This window comes from Misgurnus anguillicaudatus, chromosome 15 (genome assembly GCF_027580225.2).
Source record: "Misgurnus anguillicaudatus chromosome 15, ASM2758022v2, whole genome shotgun sequence".
Lineage (NCBI taxonomy): Eukaryota > Metazoa > Chordata > Actinopteri > Cypriniformes > Cobitidae > Misgurnus > Misgurnus anguillicaudatus.
In genome coordinates, this window is record NC_073351.2 from 23,577,812 (window position 1) to 23,595,503 (window position 17,692).

Here is a 17,692-nt window from a genome sequence, read left to right on the forward strand (position 1 = left end):
GAGGGGATCAAATCAACACATGTAGCATTACTGCAAATGGGATTGATGCCCTCACAGCTACTCTGTGTTATTAACAAGAGGTGGGTCGAGCTGTTCGGTATGGTCCTAGGTGGATGGCGTTATGCCTGTAGGACTTACTAGTGAAGACTGTATTGCCCAGACTGCCCAAAATCTGATGAAATTTTGGTCTGCTGCATCATACTTTTATGCTCTGATCAAAAGAGAAGCAAATGTATTCTGCTCCAGTTCAATGTCCATTCTTAAAGGATTCTGAGATTCATAAGAATTATGTCATGTAATCCTTCAGCCTATGTATTTTAATTGGACCTCTATGAATAGGGAGAAATTAACAGTCTACATTTAGCCCTGATATGGGCCTGAAATCTAGCTCTGCAGGAATAATAAAACTTCGGTTTAATAATATGAAGAAAAGAGAATACGCCACAGACGCGGCCGAAATGATGATTACAAACCTCCAGTGGTCTTATATGAAATCATGTATCAAAAGAGAATTTCACACATTATCTTGGTGAGAGACATTGAGACCCAGCAGTTATATTGCCGTTTTCATGTCAGTAACCAAGCTTACAGCAAGTCTTTGTGTTTAAAAAAGTTTTTGATTTAACAACTTTGTAATTTAAATTTTGTTGTATAATCTTGTACAATGACAATGAAAGTGTCTAAAAAAATCTTGTAATTTACAAATGTAAATGACAACGAAAACAAAGGACATTGTGATTTTAATTCTGCTACCCTTAAAATGCTAAAACCTGTGTCTTATTTATGAACCGCTCACAATCCAGTTTAAAGGAAAGGATAGAGAGTTAGATAAGTCCATACATACTGTTCTCATCTCTTTGCGTGCTGTAACTCTGTCTGACGCAGCCCCCGCTAGCTTAGCTTAGCTTAGCACAAAGTCTGGAAGTGAATGGCTCCAGCTAGCATACTGCTCCCAATAAGTGACAAAATAACGCCAGCATTTTCCTATTTATGTGCTGTGATTTGCACAGTCACACCGCGTACAAACAACAAGGTGATATGAGACACAGCCATCTTTTAACAGTATATATACTGGGAACTATATTTTCAGAAGATGAAGGACTGCTATTTAGGCGGAGTGATTTGCTCGCAGCACCCGAGAAGCCCCCGGGTAAGGAGCAAAGAGTTCGGCCAGAGTTGTGCAAATCACTCCGCCCATGTAGCAGTGCCTCGTCTTCTGAGAATATAGTTCCCAGTATGTATACTGTTAGAAGATGGCTGTGTCTCATATGACCTTGTTATTTTTACACGTGTTTCTATACAAATCACAACACATAAATAGGAAAATGTTGCCGTTATTTTGTCACTTATTGGGAGCTGTAGGTTAGCTGGAGCCATTCACTTCCAGTCTTTGTGCTAAGCTAAGCTAGCGGGGGCTGCATCAGACAGAGTTACAGCACGCAAAGAGATGTGAAAGGTATGTATGGACTTATCTAACTATGGGGGATACGGTGAATAAGCTAAATTCCCAAAATCTGGGCGTGTTCCTTTAACCAGGCCCATAGGTATTAGCAGAGCACAGTGTTACGCCTGTTTAAAGAGGGGGTGAGCGCTATTTGAAAAACACTTTGAAAAATGTGTCAGGCCAAGTACTAGGATACACTTGTAGCCAATTAGCAGTAAGGGGCGTGTCTACTAATGATGGGGATGATAGTGTGCTCAGTTCTATCAAACCTTTACAGAGTTCTAGCAAATACTGGAGAAAAAATTCAGTCGAGCAAGGACAATTACATGCGCTACTTCAAGTCTCTGAGCCTGCAACATGTGCATGCACTCTATAGCCCTATTCGGACGGATTAGTTTTATAGTGGGACCTCTGAGGAAATTGGGCTTCTCAGAGGTCCTCTGTGTTTTTATCCCTTCCGAATCAGCCATGTGTTTTTCTCTTACGACATCTGTGAAAGTTGTAGAGCAATTTACCTACGGTTCTTTGCCGAACTCAGATGTCTTCTGATCATTTTAATCCAGTCCGAATTTCTATTTTTGGCCAATGTGTCTTACTAACCCATGTATATTGTACTTCCTGCATTCCATTGAATTAAAGCAAAATGACCCAAATCTCATACATTAGACTGGTCACTGTAATATCAGTATCAGATAAGATACTCAAACTTATTTTTGTCCACTCCGGAATGGTAAATGAACAGTATGTAGGATTGTGGCCAAAACTGGTATTGCAATCACAAAACTTGTGGCTAAAACTGGTACTGCAATCACACAACTGGTTGAGGGCTGCAACTCCACTTTTTAAATGACAATGTGCTGGCCAGACCACTGTTGTCAGTGATATAAGTATTTGAAATGAAAATGATTTCTTAATGTCTAGTGACATATCAGGGCCATTTTATGATTCAATTATATACATTTCTTACATACTGTTCCTTTAATTAAATGTTGATGTCTTTCTTTGTTCAGTCGAGAAGAAATTATGGTTTTTGAGGAAAACATTGCAGGATTTTTTTAATTTTAATGGACTTTAATAGAGCCCAACACTTAATACTTAACTCAACACTTAACAGTTTTTTTCAACTGAGTTTCAAAGGACTATAAACAATCCCAAACGAGGCATAAGGGTCTTATTTAGCAAAACGATTGTCATTTTTGACAATAAAAATAACAAATATACACTTTTAAAGCACAACTTCTCGTCATGTAGATCCGGTCGTGATGCGCCAGCTGACCCCACGCAATACGTCATGACGTCAAGAGGTCACAGAGGACGAACTCCGCCCCAGTGTTTTACAAGCGTCTTGAAAGAGGACCGTTCCTACATTGTTGTATGTCAACTGATACTAATTAATGTATTTGTGGCAGTTTATTGTTTAAAATGGTCCACAAATGTTTGTTTTATATATGTAACACGTGACCTCCCTACATCACTACGCATTTACGTTAGGTCGCGCTGGACCGGACCTAGACGAAATGTTGTGCTTTAAAAGTACATATCTGCCACTCTTCCTGTCAAAAATGACAATCGTTTCGCTAGACAAGACCCCCACGCCTCGCCCGGGATCGTTCACAGTCGTTTGAAACTCCGTTGAAAAAAAACCGTCAAGTGTTGAGTTAAGCATCAAATGTTGGGCTCTACCAAAGTCCACCAAAATGAGAAAAATCCTGCAATGTTTTCCTCAAAAACCATAATTTCTTCTCGACTGAACAAAGAAAGACATCAACATTTTGGATGACATGGTGATGAGTAAATTATCTGGATTTTTGTTTTAAGAAAATGGACTAATCCTTTAATGAAGTTAATAAATTGTTATTAATCAGGATTTCTTCATTTATGTGGGTTTATTATAAGCAGCCAGTTATATTAAACACGTAGGCTACTTTAGTAGTATTTGTATGATTTATATTGATTAGTTAAAATTAAATCAATAAATTACATGTTCTGTAATCATTTTAAATTTAAAGCAAAATTTCATACATCACAAACATGAGAGCATGTGATCTTCTGCAATGCTTAAAGGCATGAAACAGACAATCTCATCTCTAGAAAAGCCTGTGAATTTTAGTCCCGTCTAAAGCGGTACATAAAATCAAAGTCTTGGGGGACACGTTGAAACTCAAACGTTATCTGGAAAACGAATCCGGTCTGTATATTTCTCCTGTTTCCAGGCGTTTGTTTGTGCAGACATTCAGACCTCTGCCTCTTCCTTTTGTGCCAGGTGTTGAACGTCGCCTTCAGCGTGAAACTGAGCAAAATCATTCACACATTAAAAAGTGCAGTACTACCAAAACACATTCGACCTGGATTACTATACACTATAAAAAAACTTCATTTTTTATTTTTTCATTTCAACTGTATTGACTACTGATAAGATGCTGTAACATATACAATAAAGTTGACATAACTGAAGCAAATTTGACTTGATTTAATAAGTTCACTTGTCGAGATAGTTAAAATGACTTGTAAATCCTAGTTGATTAAACTTGAAAAAGTAAATGCTAAATAATTTTTTTCAATGTAGTAACACACATTGCTTTCACTCATTTTCGACATCATCGACATCGGCTGGCACAGATTCTTTTGGGGGTGGGGGGTGTTTGTTTTGGTGATTTAAAATATCAACAACGTTCACCAAAAAAACAGCTTACCCCATCTTTAAAGGTCACGTTCTTCCTGTTTTTTGAAACTTTGATTGTGTTTACAGTGCGTATATTATAACATTTTCATGTTCTACATGCAAAAAAATTTCACACAATCTATTTGTCTGTATACCGCTGTTTTCATTGTCCTAAAAACGGCTGATGTCTTCCTTGTTCTATGAATACGTAACGAGTTCTGATTGTGTAGTTTGTTTAGTGTGTTGTGATTCGACAGCAGTTTAGCTTAGCAGAGCCGTTTGAGTTGGCGACTGACGTATTTCTGTGGGCGAAGTATAGTCAAAAACGTCATTCAACCAGGAAGTAAAGGGTTGTAGTCCAAACCAGCCGTTCGCTGTAGGCTTTTAAAGGGGAAATCTATTAAAGAAAATATATCGCCTGGCTGTGAACTTTGAGCTTTATCATTTTGCAGGTATTATTGATGCTCAAACAGCAACATTACACACTAACTAAAGTTTGAAAAATGGGATCAGGAAGAACGTGACCTTTAAGAAAAGTCATCGTGACACAATGCTGTATAGTTTTTATAAAAAGTATCCAACATTTTGGTAGAACTGCATTCTTCACAATTTACTAGATGCAATGTGGGGAATTGCACCATGCAACTTACATCTAAGACAAAGCAACTTACAGTGCATTACAAACTATAGATTTTAGCAGTTTGTGTACTCCCTGGGTTTGAACTATGACCTTTGTGTTGCTAACGCTATGCCGCAACTGAGCTGCATTCAGCACAGATTCTTTTGGCTGTGTTTGTGCCGTTAGCTGATTTGCATGTTTCATTTAGCGAATCAGGTGCTAAAACCACGCAGGCATATCAGCGCATATAATTAATTCCTTGTAAATTGTTCTCTTCTGAAATGTTCTTTTGATTGAAATTTTTAAAAAGATGAACAATAACGAGGTTAAAAAGCACAGTGTCAACCACCACTTGTAAATCAACAGCTTGTTCACCAGATGTTGTCTTTTTTACAGTGACTAAAGGTCATTTCAGAAAGAAGGTTTCAACAGTGACCTTTCGTAACAAGAATTTTTTTATGGCTGAAAGAGAGTGACCATGGTCTGTTGAAGATAAAGATGGTCTCATGTTTTTGTCCTTATTAAGTGGGATTTTGGGCAGCTCTATCTGTAGCCTGAAGGCACCAGTAACAGGCATGGGATTAGGTGCAGCTGGGATAGGGATCAGTTTTGACATTGTCTGCTGGTCTGAATGGAGGAAGGCAATGCCTATAATCAATAAAATTCTCATTACCACACAATAGCTGCAACAATTTCATGTTAACAGTTGTTGTTGTTTTAATGAAACCATGCTGTCTGTTGAGAAAACGGTAAGCATCGTTTTTTTTCTCCTCAGTGACCTCAGCCAACACGTTGTGCTTATTGTTTCTCCACTGTTGTTCAGTTTAAGGGGGTATGAACCTGGTCACATTCATACAGATCAAATCCAAGCATGGCTGTACGGTTGATCGAAACAAGGCTTTGTACAACTCATTGTTCAGGCTGAATCTGATTGGTTGAGCCAAGCTTGTCCAGACATATACACACACACCTGATCGCACATCAGTTGATTCTGTATTAATGCATCAATTGATACATTTATTTATGCATTCGGCTTTTTATACAAAGCGACTTGCAATGCATTAAATTTTTCTTTATTATCAGTATGTCAGTATGTGTGTTTTCTTGAGAATCGAACTGTTAACGCAATGAATTAAAAAAATGGTCAAAATATGTACTCCAGCTTTCACTGGGGCAGTACCAGTGGCGGCTCGTGACTGCTCATCCGAGGGGGGCAAATTCAAAATATGTGTTTGGAGTGTCGTGTGTTTCTTGCGTTTTCAAAATATGTGTTTGTTGCGTCTTATGAACCATGTGCATCACGTGTTTTGTCAAAATAAGTGCCTGCTGCATACGCGTCAAAACAGTTTATAATAAAAGAGACGCTCATGTTCACAAAATACACGCAAGACACTCCCTTAACAGTAAACTCTGAATACGCATGAGATTATGTGAGAATCTGGCAAACGCAACCGTCTCTTTTATCAAAACCCTTTAGACGCGTCTGCAGCAGGCATTTATTTTGACAAGACACATGAGGCACATAGGTTCACTCGACGCGAAAAACACATATTTTGAAATAAGGAACCACACTCATGCAGTGTTGGGTAAGTTACTTAAAAAAGTAATTAATTACTAGTTCCTAATTACATCTTCAATCATGTATTTAGATTACAAATTACTCTCTCCAAAAAGTATTTAATTGCGTATTACTAATTACTTTCTAAATCCTATTTATTACATGATACAAGTATAGGCTTGAAATGGCTCGAATTAATAATATATAAAAGTACATCAATTATTATGGTCCCACTTTAGGGTCCAATTCTCTCTTTTAACTAACTATTAACTACTTTTGCCTAAATATACTCCAACAACTAATACTAAAGAAGTTATACATTTTAAGTATTGGTAGAAATGGGGAGGGTTAAGGATGTAGAATAAGGTTTTGCAGAATCAGGCATTAATATGTGCTATTAAGTAATAATAAACAGCCAGCATATCATTAATATTAATGCTAATAATTTACCAGTTAATAGTGAGAATTGTAAACTTAAACCATGTTTAATCCACTATTGTATTATAGTATATATAATTGTTTAGAGTCCAAGTCCATACACAGTATTTAGTTACATCAGAAGTAACTGTAATTAGATTACAAGAAAAATAAGAGTAATCCCTTACTTTACTTTTTCAAAGGAAAAGTACTTTAATTATACAGTAACTAATTACTAAGTAACTAGTTACACCCAACACTGCTCATGGCCCTTTAAAACATTCTCAGTATGTACCATTAGGTACAGATATGTATACATTTGGGACCAATATGTACCTCTGAGGTTCTACTATGAACTGTTTAGGTGCAAATCTATACTTTTTGAAAGGGTACCAGTAGTAGCTGGCGTACATTTTTTTTCTGAAAGTCTACGAGATCAATGAATCAGGTCACTAGAGTTTTCCTTGCCATAACAAATGTGGCTCAACACGCTGTTACAGTGGTCAGAGGAAAACTTGACAACATGGCTTGACAAATGTACAGATACCTTACTATTAGACGATACTACTGTCCAGTATACTTAAGTTGGATCAACTTAAAAAAATACTTAAATTGGTAACAGCCCAAAAATGTACGTTTATTCAATTTAAAATGTCACTTTAGGTGAAATAATTAAAGGTACTGTAGAATGTAAAACTTTATTTACCTAGGCATAGAAGAATAATAAGAGTTCTGTAAATGGAAAGACATACCGTGAGCCTCAAACGCGATTGTTTCCTCCTTTTAATGTAAACCTCATGCATGCAAAAGACCGCTGGAAAACAGGCCAATCTCAACATAACACCAACTGTGACGTTACAGTCGAGATGTACACCCCAACATTAAATGACACATTAAATTAAGTGCAATGTTGTTACTAAAAACAAAGTTGTAAACTGCTTAGTTTGCGCTATATGCTATGCTATATGCTAACGTTTAGACTGAAGTTTTACTATTTACGTTAAAGTTACGTTTTGCAGGTCCATACTGAAAAAAACCCACAAACTTACTAATCAGAAATGTCCATTAACAAATTCCAAACAATTGATTGTTCCTCAAATTCTGTATCTTTGTTTGATACAGCCTGAAACATAAGGGGCTCTATCATCAACCCGGCTTAATTATAATTTTCACGTTTTGCGCCACGTTGTTTAAATAGCAAATGGGCATTTGCGCCCAATTTTGCAACCATGGCCGTTCTGCCCTGAAAATGAGGTGTGTTCAGGTGCATTGTTGGTGCGCTGCTTTTTTAAGGCAACTACAATAGACTACGCCATTGACCAACAAAAACCTATTCTAAAGTCTAAAGTCAATGGCGCAATATTGTTTTTGTTATTTAATGAGCACGTTAGTAATATGCGCCTATAAACGGGATGACAACGCGCATTTGCTCATCACATTTATTACACACATGGATGCGCAGCAGCACATAAACTTTTAAAAATATGAAAAATCAAAGGATTAAAATGTAAAAGATTATTTTTTAATCTCTTGGACATAAATGAGAATCGATTATACTACGTTAGAAGGCGCAAAGAGCTGCTTCACCTGTAGCCTGGTATGTAATTAAATGTTTTGCTTTAAACAAATGCAAACATTGCATATATGTTTTTTTTTAAATGCCACCCCATGGATTTATTGTATATGATGACCTTGTACCCCTGGATATGATGAGATGAGAACGTTTTTATGTAATGCTTTTCTAAACACTCATGGCGCTGTCCGAGTGCCGAAAGCTCTCTGCACGTTTGTAAATTCTTTATCTCTTGTTAGTTAGAAATAAAATATTTTTAGAGTACAAAGCTTTTCTTGCATATTTGTAAATTATTTTTTGAGATAACACAGATCATGTAGGCTATCCATTTATTTACAGCAATTAAATACAGCATGCTAATTTTACTTCCACTACTTGGGCTAAAACAACCCAATATTTACAGTTTTCTCCCCAATTTGAGCACCTCAGATTTGATCTTTTCATGTGTGCTTTGTATAAGCTGTTTTTTAGTATTATCACACTGCGTTATTACCCATTTTGAAAATATATTATTCATTAATGGCCTAGACTGCTATAGTTTGACTGCTTTGAAGTTACGACCAAACCATGTGAGTTCAAACTGAACATTTAACCTGTGCAAGCTAGAACTATAAATCCCAACTGTGTAAGTGAGAGTCTGTAACACTCTGTGAGTGAAGCAGCTGGTTGGCCTTCAAAAAGAAAAATATTTTTTAATAATTTCTTAAGCAGCTCTGTTTTTGCATGTGTGCGGGTTATGCTTTAAAGCTGAACCAGAGATCTTGCACATACTGTCATGTACTGAGATGAAATTACTTGCATGTGAGGCTGTAATATTGCTCTGTGCCCCAGTCTGAAGTTGGGTTGGTGTAGATTTAATGAAAGATTTGATGATTAGATTTTGCATTTAATGCAGTTAATCCTAAATCCTTCTTTGTGTTATGTCCACATACCTAAAGATGAAAAATGAACAACCTCAATTTGATTGATTGACTGATTGTCAGAAAGCATGTTTGAATCTGTGGCCGGATGAATATTCGGTGTAATAATGCATAACAATTACAATTAGCCCCATTGTTACATGGTATGATAACGTCAATGTGTAATGAGTTAGATTAGCGCTTTATCGAAATGAAAGACTTCATTTTTCATCAGAGCCTACAGACATGGACTTTTTGTGTAGAAGGAAGAAGATTCATTGTGTTTTAATTAAAACGCAAGACTATTTTCCCAAGTATTATAGACGTGCACGTCAATTCAGTTCTCGGGAGAAAGCGTCGTTTTATTCTTTCGCCCACATTACATAAATTCATTATAATTTGCTGAAAAGATGTGACAAATTTGCATTTCCTCCCTGCTGTCTGATCAGAAATTGCTGATTGTAACAAAATCAATTATTTCATCAAGACTTTATTTAACCTTGCCTCAAATTGATGTCTTTGTCAGCACAAACGCTAAGAGTTTTGCTTTTTTGTAAGCTGAAGGAGAACTGGCACGTTTGAATATCAGGTTCTCATGTGTAAATCCATACTGCATTATTTGCCGTGGCAGGTTTAGCATTTTTTGTCTGAAGAGCATTTTTGCAGTAAGCGACATCCTCTGGGTATTCGGGAATTTCCCACCCCAATCCTTCCTATGCCTTTGCCCAATAGTGAGGTCCGGGTTGAAAACTTTATAAGTGAAAATCTATAGAGATTATGTGGCCAGCTTTAGTGTGTGCCCACCAGCATATTAGTTCACTTATATGAGCGTGATTCATTTGTATACACAGTGATATTTATATTCATTGTATAGGGCTGCACTTCAGCTATCAACCAACCAAGACTGCAAGCAATGTGCTGTGTATGTATACAATATTTACTTGGAACCTGGACTGGAGTTGTTGTATGCATTCTGATGTATTTCCATGCACGCATAAAAACATCCTTTGCTGTTTCTTTAAAGAATCCCTCGCCTCAGAAATTAATTCGCACCCCTTTGCATCAAGTATAAATATGTATTGAAATTTTGAAAAACTATTTTACAGATTATCATAAGCAAAACATAATGTGCATGCAGCTCTACTGGTTTTACCAAAACAAGTCACTGTTCCAACGGTGTTGACATTTAAGATTTTGTGTCATACTTTGGGCTCCTGTGAACGTGAGAGAACTTGAAAAATTGCTCAGTATGGAGTGAGTCTTGTGTGGTTTAAAGTCACACATAGAAAAATCAAGAAGAAAATAGGTGAAGTCAGTCTGTTTTCTGGATTTATTTATTCAAATTAACATCATGTCAGAATTTTTTTTAAAAGGTTAATGGTCAGCGGCAGTGCTCTTTAAAAAGGTCCTTACACTGCAAAAAATTACTTTCTTAATTAGTATTTTTGCTACCCAGTCTCACGAGGTTTCGTGATATAGTCACATAATTTTTTTTCGTGATATTATCACGAATATCTGCGTTTTTTCGTGATCGTATAACGAATTCCTGTTTTCGTGTGATTATATCGTATTGGTTACTCAACTGCTTTTTCCTATTTTTAAACCATTGTCACTTCGGTTTAGGGTTCGATTTGGTACTTGCATTAGAATGTCACTTTATACACTGAAAAAAATGATTCATTGAATTTAATCAATTTTTTTAAGGTAAGTGGTTGCAATCAATTTATTTAAGCTACATTTAAACAAAAAAGATTAGTAAAGTAAAATAAAATATAAAACTTTTGTTTAAATGTAGCTTAAATAAATTGATTGCAACCACTTACCTTAAAAAAATTGATTAAATTCAATGAATAATTTTTTTCAGTGTATATTGGTTTATACTATTTTTTCTAATTTATTTTTTATATGTCCCCTGGCGTTAGGGTTAGAGTTGGGTTTGGGTAGGGATGCCATTTTATGTAAATCTAACCCTAAAACAAAGCGAAAATGGTAAGAAAATAGGACAAAACAGTTGAGTAACCAAAACGTGATAATCACACGAAAACAGGAATTTGTTATACGATCACGAAAAAACACATCATGAAAAAAGAATTAAAAAAATTACGTGACTATATAACGAAATTTTGTGAGACTGGGCTGTATTTTTGTCTTGCTTTCAGTAGAAATATCTAAAAATTCTTAAATCAAGATGTATTTTCTTGATGAGCAAAATTAAGAAAATAAGTCTAGCTTTTAGACACGTATACAATTTAAATGAATTTGTGCTTAAAACAAGCAAAATTTTCTGCCAATGGGGTGAGAAATTTTTGCTTAAATTAAATGTTTAAGAAAAAAGAAAACTTATTTTTAGATTTATTTTTCTCACCCCATTGGCAGAAAACAGGAATTCGTTATACGATCACGAAAAACACGGAAATTCGTGATAATATCATGAAAAAAGATTTTTAAAAAGTTACGTGACTATATAACGAAATTTCGTGAGACTGGGCTGCATTTTTGTCTTGTTTTCAGTAAAAATATCTAAAAACTTCTTGTATTTTCTTGATAAGCAAAAATAAGTCTAGTTTTTAGACCAAAAATATACAATTTAAGTGATTTTGTGCATAAAACAAGCAAAAACATCTGCCAATGGGTAAGCAAAAAATCTTGAAAATTTTTCTTAAACACTAAATTCAAGAAAAATTCAAGACAAATTTGCTTACCCCATTGGCAGATTTTTTATTTTTTTGCTTGTTTTATGAACAAAAAAATGACTTAAATTTAATATTTTTGTTCTAAAAACTAGACTTATTTTCTTGGGTCTTTTTGCTCATCAAGAAAAAGCATCTTAATTTAAGAATTTTTAAATATTTTTACTGAAAACAAGACAAAAATACATTTTTTTTTTCTTAAAAATCTTTTTTTGCAGTGTATGAACCAATTAGGTACAGATATGTATACAAAATGTACCAATATTTGCATAATGTTTGGTGCTATTATTCACACTTTGGTACCAAGATGTACCTCTAAAGTACAAATATAAAAACTGTGTACTTTAAAAGAGTACTGGCCAAGTGACAGCTAGGCACAATTACTTGATCATTTTTCTCACAGTGTACGAGAAGCTGAATCCTTTAACAAACATTGATTTTTATGTATAATCAAGGTTAGCGATGACTTATCACACCAATGCCAGAGAGAAGCATAACACATACATTAAATTGACAAGATAAATGTTGGTCATATGTGGTGTTTATCCTTTTCCTTTAAAAAAAATGGAAGACCAGCCATATTAACTCTTGATAGAAAGAACCTTTACATATTTCAAAGTTATCTTATTCAAAGATAAGACATCTGACACTTCTTCTGTGTTTTTTTTTCATGCTGAAAAGTACATGCTCTCCTCCACTCATACTTTGGAGAGTCACCGCTGATTCCAATCAAAGTGAATTGTTCCAGAAGCTTTAGGGCCCAACTGTTTCCTTCCTCAGATAAGAGCCTGTCGCTCAGAGTCCCGCTGGCCGGGTGACCTTCACCACCTCAAGCATTATTCATGCTATACGCCTATATAACGCCTATTTAATTAATCTTTTTCACCAGTGTACCATGCAGCTAAAAATAGTAAAATAGAAAAGGTTGACATAAACTCCATGTAGGTCATTTTATTACTTGTCCCAATCCCAATATCTGACTGAATGCAAGGACCTGGGCAGGAATACTAATGCTATGGACAATCAATTCGACGCTGTGTTGTTCAATAAGAATAATCAAGAAAACTGCAGTCTTCGTAAACAGCACGGAGGCCGGCCGGCGCAGCGTTTGAGCACTGTGGCAAAGTGCAGGCTGATCAAATTTGGAGGGATTTACAGCTTGTTTCCTTGCGGCTGTGCCTGCTTACGTCTGCTCGATTTGCACAGAACAACCGGTTCATGTGATAAACTGAGATGTAGACCAAGGACTCAATCTCTTAGGAAATCGTTTAGTGTTCAGCGTGTCGTCGGAGGGAATGTTTTAAAGGTGCAGTCGTACGAAAGGCTTTGATTTCTTTCCACCACCTGTGGTAGGGACGCAAAGTGTTTTTTGAAAATTACCAGTCTGGTCATCCGCCATATCAGCACATTTTGGGGCGGCTAAATTATGCCTTGCGGGAGGCTCAAGGTTACCACGTCTGTACTGCATCCTGATCCACATCCTGTAGTCACCGTATCTCAAACATGTTACATCGTCTGCAAAGTCCATTAATAGCATGTTTTGTCTACTACTATCATATTTAAAGCTTTCTTTCTCTCTCTCTATCTGATAGCTCGATGTACCGAGGAGTGTGCCCATGGTCGTTGTGTATCTCCGGATACGTGCCAGTGTGAACCAGGTTGGGGAGGACTGGACTGCTCCAGTGGTGAGTTCACTCTCTCATTAACTCTGAGAGCACAGTTCACTTCATTAAGGTCCTCTCACTCTCACATAGTTAATGGCTGCACCAATCCCTAGACGCCACTGCAAAGTTGCTGTGTTTCTCACTTAACGCCTCTGTTACACTGCCTGGCTTTATGGTGTTATGACTATACATGACTAGCAAAGTAATATCCTGATACCTGGAAATCATGGAGGACAGTCTGAGGTTAACCCCTTGTGGTAAAGTTGTGAGAGATGACATGTGACCCTGGACCATTGTGTCATTATGGTTTTTTATTTAAATTTGAGATTTATACATCATGAATAAATACGTTTTCCGTTGATTTATTGTTTGTTAGGATAGGGCGATATTTGGGGGAGATACAACTATTTTATAATCTGGAATCTGAGTTGGCAAAATAAAATATTTAGAAAATTGCCTTTAAAATTGTCCAAATAAAGTCCTTAGCAACACATATTGATTAATGATAAATACGTTTTTGATATATTTACGGCAATTTACAAAATATCTTCATGGAACATGATCTTTAATTTGATATCCTAATGATTTTTGGCATACTGTAAATATATTAGGGCTGGGCATAGATTAATCTAGATTAATCTCATACAAAATAAAAGTATTTTTTTGCATAATAAATGAGTTTGTGATGTATGTAAATATTATGTATATTTACACACACACACACACACACACACACACACACACACACACACACACACACACACACACACACACACACACACACACACACACACACGTACATGTATATAAATTTAAGAAATGTTTTATTTAAATATCGTTTATTTATTTATTTATAATTTAGAATCTATAAAATATAAATAAATATATATACAAATGTAAATGTTTCTTAAATACATACATGAATGTGTGTGTATTTATATATTCATAATAATTACACACAGCACAAACTCATATGTTATGCAAAAAATTACTTTTATTTTGTACGAGATTAATCTATCGCAATAAACTATATCCCCTGTTTCCATAAGGCTGTTTTTTTTCTCCTTTCATCCAAAAACACACTTCTTCTTTCGTGCCATTGTTGAGTTTTGAAACGAAACAAAGCTGTGTCACGTGATGTGATGTTTGTAATTTCTAGCGTCTCCCGCTGATTGATGGGTGGGCGGGGTTTTCCGGTGGAAGTGCCCATAAAAAGAAGTGATACATATAGAAACCCCTGAAACCTCAGCGTCAACTTTCCGAAAATTGTACGTACCCTGGCGAAGTGCATTCGGCACAGAAATGCTCTGTAACATGCCCAACTGCTTTTTGACACGTTGCCTACGTTTAGCACGAGGAAACAACTCTATAACTGTGTTAATAAGTCAGAATGCATGAAATACTATTGAACCACCCCTTTTAACATTGTGCACAAATGTATTGCTCAAATAAAAAATTATGCAGTATGCTTTTGTAAGAACCAGTTTGACATGTTGAAATGCACAAGCACTTTATCAAATCACTTGACATTGGCACATAAAACTAAATTCCTTTGGCCTTCTTCAAAGTGCTATGTACTGTAAAGTACATAAGTGCTCCCTTCCCTTGGAAAGCATGTTCATTTTATACTTTGCACTGCAGCTTACCCTGTGCCATTTTTTAAATGAAAATCATTTTCACAGAAATGCTTTCCGCGCACTTCATAAAAAGCAAGTAATCTATAATGAAATTGGTTGTTGACTATTATCAATATCAATTTTTATTGGTTTCATTGATTAGCTGTTGTCGCCCTACTAAATACAAAGCTGGTCCGGGTGATGGATAATAGATGGACAAATGAATGAATGAATAGATGGGTGGGTTGCTAGGTTGATGGATGAATGGAAAGATGGACCAGTATTTGGTGAAATTGGTCTTCATAATTAAAAGTAGTGCACATGGTGGAATCAGGCTGCATGTGAAAAACCGTCTGTCATTGGATCTACAGGATGAATTGGTACACAGACCTTTACCTCTGTGGCTGAGACGTTAAGGGACAAAATGGGAAACCATCAATATTCAATCTAATCAACTGAATGGTGATAGCTTAAGAATCTGCAGAATGAAAAAGAGAAAACAAGCTAGTGATTGAGAGAGAAAGTGATATTGACTTGTTTAATATTTATATGTTGTGAGGAACCTGAAGGCAGGAGGGACAACAAACCATACCTCTGTAGTTTCAACGAACAGCAGGAAAGCAAACCTTTAGGAGAGAGCGGGGCACAACCTAACGCTTTTTGGTTTTGGCTCAATCATTAAAAAAATATTTGAGTTTGATTCATTATATTTTCACACAAGCAACACACACATCTCTGCTACAAATGACCATTTGAAGTTTGTTTCTATTACTTACCATTCTTGGACAATTACACCAAATGTGACAGAAGTACAAACGTTACAACTTACCCCATAGGTGGGGTTAATTGTAACAGGCAGGGGGTTAGTTGTAACACTTGCTAAATATTAAGTTTGCAGGCAAATATTTTAATACTATTTTGTCTATATACTTAAAGTGGATATTGTTTATATATCTGTGTATAATAGACATGTATCTACACTATTCGTCCCTCATCTAACCATAGTTCAATTATACAGTAAATGGATACAAATGTCTAAATATTTGAGAAAAAGCAGCAGAATTATAACAAAAAAAACATTTTTATGTGTGACCCAGTCTGTAAAAACCATACTAAAGTCTTAAAATCCAATTCTGACATAATTAAAATCAAAGTCTGACTTTAGCCATTAATGTCATTATGATTTAAATCTTTGACATGACCTTATTCAATCAATATTAAAGATATGAACAAAAATAAATTTTGACAAACCATTTTTGAAAAGACAGGCACATTTATTTTGTTGTCAGCCAGCAATCATTAGTGTGTAGTGTATTTAAAACAACGGCAAGAACTATGTTAACGTTAGCAGTTTTCATTTTGTAATGCTGCGTTTACACCAGCAGCGGTAGAGGCGTTAAGCGCAAGTGATTTCTATAATAGGTCAATGTGAAGACTTGTTGACGCGCATCTGGAGGTCTCGCGGCGCGAATGAGGCGTTTGGCGCGGCGCGTAAGACGCAATTCCGCCTCATTCGCGCGTCTAGTTAATGCGAATGGCGCGAATTGAGTGCTTGGCGCAGTGCGCGCGCATGGTGCGTTTTGTGCATTTTGCATTTGACGCAAATTTCCGGCTGACGCCCCGCCCGGACTCATTCAACCTGATGGAACGCTTGATATTGTCCGTAAGCAGTCACCAGGAGCTATACGACACAAGTTCTTATTTCTATAGAGACAGGAAAAAAAGGACCTTGCTTGGAAGAGTGTCAGTGAGGACATTGGGCAACCTGGTAAGTTGAAATACACATTTCACTTTTGAGTCACGTGACGTTTATCGACCCGCGCCGTTTATTTCCCCCCTATAGTAAGGTTACCAAATACAAACCGGTAACTCTCTCGATAAATGCACATCAACATCAGATAACCTCATAGCACTTGCCCCTCCCACAAGAAGTGGATTTTGCCTTTTGCGTTCTCCGCATGCAAACTTTTCAAGTGGCAAACTAGGCGCGGTAGACGTGATTTTGACGCCTGAAACGCGGTTGGTGTAAACACAGCATAAGTGCTGAGGGGTTAGTTGTAACACAGTGTTACAACTACTGTATCCCCGCAGGGTGAAAATATATTTGTTTTAGTCAACAAGACACTGATTAAGATGACATAACTTTGTTTTTGGTATCTTACACACCTAACTCAGAAACCAAAAAAAAAACATAATGAAAAAATTTACTTACATGCCATTAAAACACTTTTTTTTGCCGGCTAATTGCTAGAAGCTAGCGGGAGGTCCGGACCGTATCATGGGAAAGTGATAGAGACTCGGGGGTACATTAGCCTCGTCAGAAAAGCCAGGTCGGTAAGGCCCGGTCTCTGTTAGTTTGGCAAAACACTTTAGTTTGGCAAAGCACTATTACTTAGTTCATGTAGAATTGTAAAATAAAGCCGTTAAATATTTTTTCTATCTAGCCTGCAAAAATATCTATATAGCCTACTGTCTACAAACAATAATATTCACATTTTTAAACATTTAAAAGGTATAATTTATTAGCATCAATGTATGGTCTCTGTTTTG

General features: G+C 36.3%; 1 protein-coding gene across 2 annotated transcripts in view; it reads left to right on the forward strand.

Moving 5' to 3' along the window:
- Positions 1-17,692, forward strand: part of megf11 (multiple EGF-like-domains 11) — a 155,222-nt gene that overhangs the window by 41,276 nt on the left and 96,254 nt on the right. For both annotated transcript variants that reach the window (XM_055174098.2, XM_055174099.2), the window contains exon 6: positions 13,455-13,547. In XM_055174098.2, the coding sequence (XP_055030073.2) occupies positions 13,455-13,547 (93 nt within the window). The remainder of the gene's footprint in view (positions 1-13,454; positions 13,548-17,692) is intronic.